At 46.3% G+C, this 8,850-nt stretch overlaps 1 protein-coding gene across 2 annotated transcripts in view; it reads right to left on the bottom strand.

The window, feature by feature from the left end:
• The window catches only part of LOC103460503 (transient receptor potential cation channel subfamily M member 1-like), a 28,803-nt gene that overhangs the window by 16,559 nt on the left and 3,394 nt on the right, over positions 1-8,850 (bottom strand). For both annotated transcript variants that reach the window (XM_008402704.2, XM_008402705.2), the window contains exons 2-11: positions 8,504-8,580; positions 7,276-7,468; positions 6,978-7,191; positions 6,679-6,803; positions 5,781-5,952; positions 5,012-5,186; positions 4,458-4,581; positions 673-745; positions 505-605; positions 276-434 (exon numbers count right to left, since the gene is read on the bottom strand). In XM_008402704.2, coding sequence (XP_008400926.1) covers positions 276-434; positions 505-605; positions 673-745; positions 4,458-4,581; positions 5,012-5,186; positions 5,781-5,952; positions 6,679-6,803; positions 6,978-7,191; positions 7,276-7,468; positions 8,504-8,580 — 1,413 coding nt within the window. The remainder of the gene's footprint in view (positions 1-275; positions 435-504; positions 606-672; positions 746-4,457; positions 4,582-5,011; positions 5,187-5,780; positions 5,953-6,678; positions 6,804-6,977; positions 7,192-7,275; positions 7,469-8,503; positions 8,581-8,850) is intronic.

Genomic DNA, 8,850 nt, shown 5'->3' with positions numbered 1-8,850 from the left:
CGGCTCCGGGTTCTAATGGAACCGGCTCTGGGTTCTAGTGGACCGAGCTCCAGGTTCTAATGGAACCGGCTCCAGGTTCTGATGGACCCGGCTCCGGGTTCTAATGGAACCGGCTCCAGGTTCTGATGGACCCGGCTCCGGGTTCTGGTGGACCCGGCTCTGGGTTCTGAAGGACCGGCTCCAGGTTCTAGTGGACCCGGCTCCAGGTTCTAATGCAACCGGCTCCGGGTTCTGGTGGACCCGGCTCCGGGTTCTGGTGGACCCGGCTCTCTCACCCAGCTCAGCAGCTCCAGTTTCCGCGGGTCGGTCTCCTCCGGCGGTTCTGCTTTGCCTTTGCCTGCTTTGCCTTTCTTTCCTCTGGCTTTTCCCTTTCCTGCTGGCTGGCGCTGCGCCGCCGGGCTTTTGGGCCGGTCGGCCGGCCCGGCGCCGGCAGGCTGAGGAACAGAAATGCTGAGGTCAGAGACGAGGTCACCCTGATGGACCGAGGATCGCTGCGGCGCTCACGGGCCAGTGCAGGCCGTAGACGAAGATCTGGCTCCGGGCGATGTCCACGCGGTTCCAGGCCAGGGCCAGACTCAGCTGGTCGGACGCAGAGGCGTTCGTACCTGAAGACACGGAGATGTTGGCTGCGTCTGAATGAAGGATACCTGCCGTCTTCATCGCCATGGTTACCTTTGAGCAGGGCTGTGAGGATGGACATCTCAATGTCCTGCTGCCCCTCTGAGCCCATCCTGAACACGGTGATCTGCACAGAGACACAACCAATCAGGACTCTCCTTCCAGCTGCTCGGTCAGCTCCCTGCACAGGACCAGAGCAGCTCCATCACCACGCAGCTGCGGCGCTGCAGGACTGCTGGGAGGAAAGCTCTTTACTTCAAAAGGCCTTGAGCTTCAGCAGCGTTTCAGCAGCAGCACATTCAGGCCACTGGGATTTTAACCCCCAACCAGGGGACTGAGGAAGAGGAGGAAGAGGAAGCCAGAAGCCTCACCTGGAGCCAGGCTGTCAGGTAGAGCAGCAGTGGCTCCATGCTGAACTTTTAGAACCTGAAGGCTCCTGGATGAAGATCTGCTGATTCTTCTGATGGACTTTTTAAAGGAGATGTTTGGATTAATGTTGTTCTAAAGCAAACTGCCTGTCTGAGCTTCCTGCGCTCTGTGGAGGTCATGTGATCCTGTTAATCTGACGGCAGGTCAGTTTCATGAAGTGATGCTCTGATTGTTTTACATGCCGTCGGTCTGGCGCTGCAGCTGTTCGGTGGAAGAAGCGCGGGATTGTGGGATTAAAGAAATGGACAGAACAATCTCAGTTAAGTGCTGCATAAAATGTAAAACCATTATGTTAATGTTGCAGTGAGCGGGTCAGAACCGGCTCAGATCCAGGACCGTACGGACTGGTCGACCCGGAGTCACATGGAGCAGCTAGCTGGATGCTAACCGTCAGACGCTTTTCCAGGCTCCCAGTTTTAGAAAAACATCCAATATTATGCTGCAGGGGGCCAGAGCACCTGCACCTGCCCTTTTTTAGTATTATTATTTCCTAAGCCCTCTTCTGACACATAATAACATGTACTAAAATTATTATTATTATTATTTATTTTATTTTTATTTTTTTGTACAACACAACATCCGGTCACCTTGTTACCTTTGACCTTTTGCCCGTGACCCAGTTGCCTCTCACACAGTGAGATAAGGCGGCTAACTGGAGCTCAACGTAGCGAACGTTCCAGATTATAAAACAGTTTTTGGTGAATTAAAAACGTTTTTGGTGAATAAAGTGGAGTAACTTGCTGCTTGTCAGATGACGGAAAACGTTGAAGTATCGTTTCTGCTTCAGCTCGGAGTCGCGGTTTAAGCAGAGAGGTAATGAAATACAACAGACGCTGACAGGCCTCTGCGTCTGCCTTTCTCTGAAGAACTACTGAGGGGAGGAGAAACTGTTCTTATCTATCATTCAGTATTTTATCATACACACATTAGGCTGTTGTTGTAGTGCTATTAGCTAGCTGCTAGCTAATGACTTTGCTAGCAAAGCTAGATAACTAAAAGCTTCTCCCCTGTATCTTTAATGATATCAGTCATTCTTCAGTATTTATTATGCCATAAGGCTCATCGCCCGTCCAAAACCGATCATCTCCATAATGGATATATGTCAGATCTTCTAACTTCCTTTGCTGCATAATGTACATTTAATTTATTCTGGCGTTAGGTAAATGTATCCTGAAGGAAAATATCACTTAAATAAAAGTCCAACAAGGATATTAATTTAGAATTAACAATAACTCAGCCTGAATTACCATGATAGATATAATGAATGTAATAAAAGTTTATCATCAATGAAGGAAAAAACTCAACCAGACTTTAAGTTTCTGGTTCTCAGAGGATGAAGATAAATTTGTTTCCTAATTATTCAATGAAAAAAAAAAACTAACCTCATTTAAGTAAAATAAAATTGTAATAAAAACTTTTGGAATTGTAATGATTCTTTTTTTAAAACAAAGTTTTGTTTAAAAACTTTTTAATTAAATAACTCATTTTTGTCTTGTGAACTTAAAAAGTTATTTGCCAAACATAAACTTTTATTTTCTCACATCATAAATCTTTTATTGTGATTTTAGTCTCTGCAAACGACTCATGTGAGAATCACAAGCAAAACTTTGACTTCAACAAAAACTTTGAATATTAAGAAAATATTCATGACAAACGCAAATAAGTTTGTTTTGCATAAAAAAATTCACTTCATGAGACGACTGTGATTTAAATGTTTAAAGTTAATTAAGCTAAACTCAGCAGCTTTTCTCATGGTGACATTAACTATTCAATATGTGTCTTTTTCCTGCAGTCCAGTTAAAGTTTGCTGCAGCTCTGCTGTCCTGACCGTCTTCATCTCCACTCAGCAAACAGGCAGATCTGTTATAGATTACAGTCACTGAACGGCTGCATTGAGCCCTAGTTTATATTTTAATAGTGTAATTATGTAAATATGTCTGCTGGTCCAGCTCTGAGTTACATATCTTGATAAATTGCTGGTTTGAATATTGCAAAACTTTCTTATAACAAAATAGACCTGCAGAAAGAAATGACTAATAAAATATCTTACATATGCATAGAGTTATGCTCTACATGGAGATGTTCATTAGCTTTGATTGTTTATCTCACATTTTAGTAATTTATCGTTGTTTATTAAACTCTGAAAGCTGTTTGTTAATATTCTGTCCTATAATGAGGTTAGATGGCCTTTATTTGAGCCCCTGCCCCTTAGTGGCCTCTGCACGGCCCTGGGTCACATTCTGCGTAGCTTGGGATTTTCCATTTAGTAAAAATAAAATTATGATTTTCCTCCTTTACTATTAATATTGTAGACAAAAAATAAAAACAATTTTTGTTAAAACATCCCATCTTTAGGTCTCATCTGTGTCCGTCCTAAACCCAAGTGTTGTCAGACGGTTGGATTTGTCTTTTTCAGTAAGCTAAAAATATGAAGAAGCTGAGCTTTATCCCTCCCACAGTCCTATGACGGGTCGATTGAGCCCCAAATCAGCTCTTTTACCCTGCAGGTTCCAGCACGGTCACACTGACCCCGTGTGAATTCACAGGTTTTTTAGTTTGTTGTCATTGTGGTTTTCAGGTCCTGATCGCTTCTCCGCTGACTGACTGACATCTGAAGCTCTTCCTGAGCCACAGGGTTAGACTGTCAAATCTCTTTTCTCTCTCTCTCCTATTTTTTGAAAGCCTGATTTTATAGCTTTTCTTAGCAGCTTAGTAACAGCCAGTCGTTCGTATTTTCCACTGTCTGCTGCTAACAGCGTCACTGAAGCCTCCAAGCAGAACGAACCATTTAACCCAGATAGGGGGGATCAGGGCAGATATGGATCTGTGTTTTTGATCTGGGAGCATTAAATTTTTACTGCTAAAACAATCTTTGAAAATACGATATGATTAATTTTGTAATTGACAGGACCCCGATTTTATTTTTATTTCTATGAACAAAAAATAAATAATTAAATTGTGGAGGGTTAGGGTTAGGGTTAACCCTAACCCTATTCCAGGGTCCCTAGAATCGTTATCACTGATTATTTTGTGGGTTTACTGGTTTTACGATGCGTGTTGGTGATGTGGTTGTGCTCCTGTGTGTCTTGTGCAGAGATAGTTTAGTGTGTACCCTCCGATAACGTCCTGCGGCAGCAGACCATTGCTTCAGCACATCTGACTCTGCCAGGGTGTTTTCCTTGGATTGCTGATACACATGGGAAGTGAGGACTGAACCGTGTGAAAACTGAACATTCTGGGGGAAGGGTGGGATCTGTTATCTGTGTGAACAGGACAGGAAAAAGGGTTTCTGCTGTCAGGAGTATGAATGATGACACAGACAGGGTGATGAGACGGAGATTTATTGCAGCGATGAAGGGACTGAACAGGATGATGCAGCCATTACAACAAGTAGAGCTTTGCTGTCCTACCAGAGCCTTCTTCTTCATGCACTCCATCACCATCTGGAAGATCTGCTGCGCCTGGCTGCGGCTGTAGTTGAAAGTTTTCTGGATGGTGACCAGGAGCTGATCTTTGACACTCTCGTTCACCAGCCTACGGAGGTAGAACGATACACTGAGGGGAAACCGGAAGCTACGTTAACATCCTGACGAAATATTGTGTTTGAGAATACAGCAGCCTCTCAGGTCTGCAGCTTAAAATGGAGGTTTCTCACGGGACTGACAAGATGAATGGTTTCCAGCATCACATAAGGGGACAAAGGGCAGGAATCAGGAACTGACAACAGAATGCATAGAAAGTCTTGAGTTAAAGGGTGGAAAGCCCAGCTGTGGTGATGCATGTGAGTAGAACCAGAGGTTGACTCCTGAGTTCGATTGGCATGATTCCCCCTGATTCGGTGGTTGTGCATAAAATCCTTCACTGTCCTCCTACGGTCGTGTCTGCACAGCGTTTAAGCATCATCACACACCCAGCTTGAAAACGACCACCAACAAATACACCAAAGCAGCAGAGATGTTCTCACCCGTCCTCTTCGCAGTATCTGTGAGCAAAGGAGATGATGTCGGAGGCCCGGCCGCTGCCGTCACAAACCACAACCGGGACAGGTGGTTCCTCCTTCAAACTCTCCAGCACAATGGAGATGACATTAGGACCCCCCTCTAGGATCAGGCAGACCACCGGGACACCCTGGCCCAAACCTGGCAACACAGCAAAGCACCTGTAAACATTTCATCAGATTTTTGTGCCTTCCAGGAACAGAAGGCTTTACTGCTGCCCATGGCAAACAAAATGTCTTTTTCTATGATATTGTGATTGTATCAGTGTGTTTTATTCTATGGCTGGAGAACCAAAGGAAAGGGTTTTTTTACCTTATAACTCTGAAGCAATGTAAACATGACCTTATAACCCCATTTAAAAACTCAGCTTTTTAATTTTTTTTTCTGTTTTGTGGACATTCGATCATAACAAAGGAGGTTGAGTAGTTTCACTGATTTCCTTTCATTGGATCGAGAGACTCTAGAACCTTCCTAAGGTTTTGTTTGGTTGGTTGGTTTTATGTTGGTGGGTCTGTTCTGTCTCTGTCTGGAGGGTTGGACTCTCGTTTGGGTTCACCTGGTTCTGTGGGAGATGAAGGAATGGGTGACAGCTGAGCCTCCCCTTGCTGTCCCTGCCTCATAGACAGCTCCAGGCATAGGATGGCAAAGGGAAACCTGTAGGTCACCTGACCAGTCACATGAGTAGAGGAGAGTTAGCAGGCCAGGGAGGGGCTGCTGCAGCTTCACATGACTCACGTGTGTTGATCTTCTGCAGGGAGACGTGTTTCTCCAGCTGCCGGCGGAGGCGGACCTCAGCTCCATATTTGCCGGTGGTGCCATTGTCGGATAGGATGAAGTGAGAGTGGCTGCTGTTCAGGACTGACAGCTTGCTGAGCGGGTTGGACATGGTCTGGTAGGGGCGTGTCACCTAAAACACAGCAGCAGGCTTCCATTAGAAGTTGTCATGGTGACATAAACATCATCAATAACAATGAATTCAACACTGTCACTGATCAATGAACTTTCCAGACTGAGGATAAGGTTCCGAACACAGATGGAGCAACTGGTCTGTCTACACAACTCCTGCTCCATCTTTCCCTCATGACCTCTTGAACTCCAGCTCATGACTCATCCTGGTCACTTCAAACTCAGCTGTTAGCATCTAGAGTGCATATTGAAGATGCCAGCATCCCAACCAAAGACCAAACCCAAGGTTCTCCAGGTTTTCTCCCTCAAGGTACCTTGAGATCTGGTCCATTAACACCTGACTGCCTGCCAGACTCCACAGGAATCTGGTCCCAGCTAACAAGGGCATGGGAAGAGCTGCACAGTACCTCCTACTCTTCCCATGATACCTTTTGAGGTACCTAAGTGGGCTGGGAACCAATTGTGGTTGGCCCGCAGACTCAAAGAGTGAAATCACCAACCCTAAGGCCACTAGTTCATGTCCTCTACAAACCCAACAAAGCTGGAACCAAATGAGCTAAGGGTGAAGAGAATCCCTTAATGAACAGACCACTAGACATCACAGGAGCTGCAGCCATTTTCATTCATGACTGTCTACTATCACCAGACAAGTCCATCACCGAGTAAACAAAGGCAGAAGCTCAGAGTTGCTCTGGACTCGTCCACCTGATTTAATCAGTCTTCTTACATCTTTCCCAATCAGGTCCTCTTTGTTTTCGACAATTCCCCAGGGAGCGATGCCGATGGCGCAGACCTTTCCTCTGGACTTGGATGAATGGTCTTTGAGAGCGTCTCCAACATGTCGAATAACCCCTGCAACAGCAGACGGAGGGAGCTCAGCAGAATCAGAATTAATATGATCACACGTCTCTCTTGGTTTGGTTCTGCTGTAATCAGCTCATCAGGTTCTCATCCTGGGTATCTGTGTCTGTGACAGGCACAGTGATGGATATTAGCCTATTGCACAGCTGGAGCTGAGTGTTGCACCTGTGCTGACTCCTCCTGTGAAGATCCAGGCTCCGGTAGTGACTGCGGCCTTGATCAGCCCCCTCCCAAAGACCTGCTTCAGTTTGGGGGGCAGGTCGAAGTTCTGCAGCCCTCCATGGACGGAGATGAGCAGCGTAGGCAGCTCCAGCTGCCACTCCTTCACCATCAGGTGGAGCAGAGAGTCTGGCTTGGAGTCGTAGGAGACCCTGATGTACTGCAGGACAGAGACAGCATGAAGGGGAGAGAGTCAGTCTGAGCTGCTACCATCATCCCAGTAACCTGGTCTGCTCCGTGTTACCATGGCCTTGTTGACGTGTCCTCCGCCCTGGAACTCCAGGACTCCATAAGCGTCTGTGGAAAAGGTCTGGGTGTGTTTCAGGATGCTCCATCTCTCTGCAGGCTGGACGTCCAACTGAACCAGCTGGCCTGTCTCCTCCACTGCCCCTGCAGGGATGGGGGGGTGCTGCGCCACCAGCTGGCCACAGCTGCACCTACACAGCAGGAAGAAGAAATCCGCTTTACCTCACACTAAAGGCAAGTTTATTTATGAAGGACCATCATGCAAAAGATGATCCTTCTTTTGCATGATGGTCAAAAGATGATTTTAAAAGAAAAAAACAACTAAAACAGGATAAAAACCTCCATCCAGAGATTATTATGGCTGTAAGACAAGAGCTGACTCTTCAACCTTCAATCCCTCATTGATGATCAAGGAAACACGGCACTAGTCTTTGGCTGAAACCGGAAGTCAGTTAGGCTGCATCATTCACAGTTTGGTCCGCTTCAACCCGACTCCAGTCCGTTTGGTATAAAGTCCAGGCCGGTTGGTGTGAATGCTAATCGACCTCTGACCTCCAAACCTCTGTCTTTGTTCGGTTGAAGTGAACTCTGGTTCGGTTTGAACGTGAGCACCAACAGTGGACTACAGCACAGGGCATTCTGGGTAAATACAACCAAAGCTAACATGCTAGCCTAGCGCTAGCAGCAGAAATGGCTCCTGGTCTTTAGCCTAAAGAGAAATCCTCCAACCGCAGCACATTGCATTCTGGGTAAATCCAACCACAGCTAACGTGCTAGCCTAGCGCTAGCAGCAGAAATGGCTCCTGGTCTTTAGCCTAAAGAGAAATCCTCCAACCGCTAAAATCCTCCATCTTGTTTCCATCTGGTGAAGAAGTTGCTCTCAGTGTCTTCAGAGGTTTTGGTGTCGTTTCCTTCAGTGGTTCTTGGTGCAGCGCCCCCACAGGCCAGGAGGGGAACAGGTTGGTTTGACTCAGAGCCGCAGCAGCTGCAGGTGGAGCAGATGTTTTCAGATTTTAGCTTCCCTGCTTTGCTCCACCTTCAGGAAATCTCTGAATATGAGAAGCTGCTCTGCTTTGTCCAGGACTGATTTCTTCAGAGTCACGTGACTGAAATTCAGAGGAGATCAGCACCATGTGACCTGGTCAGCTGACTGCCTTGCTCAGAGAACCTGAGCTTCTCTTCATCAACACAACAACAATATAACAGAGATCTGTGAATTGTTTCACCTGCTKGCATCTCTGCTGGGAATGATCTGGATGCATTCTCTCTTCTGGAAGGTTCTCTCGATCCACGCTCTGCGAACCTGCAGCAGGAAACACCAAGCAGAGTTTAAGGTGTTGCTGCTTGAAACTCACCAAGGCTGGATATAATAACTACCGTGTATTAATAAAGACACCAGATCAAAAAAACGTTGAGAAAACGGAAAGAAATCAAAACACAAAAACCTACGAAAAAATTTCAGTTCGTTTTTAAAATCCTCCACAAAATGACGACAAAATGAAGCTGCTGGAGCAAACTGGTCCCAGTCACGGAGCAAACTGGTCCCAGTCACGGAGCAAACTGGTCCCAGTCA

This window comes from Poecilia reticulata, unplaced genomic scaffold (genome assembly GCF_000633615.1).
Source record: "Poecilia reticulata strain Guanapo unplaced genomic scaffold, Guppy_female_1.0+MT scaffold_251, whole genome shotgun sequence".
In the NCBI taxonomy this organism is placed as follows: domain Eukaryota; kingdom Metazoa; phylum Chordata; class Actinopteri; order Cyprinodontiformes; family Poeciliidae; genus Poecilia; species Poecilia reticulata.
Note: the sequence above shows the minus strand (reverse complement) of the source record. Positions and strands in the feature narration are given on the sequence as shown.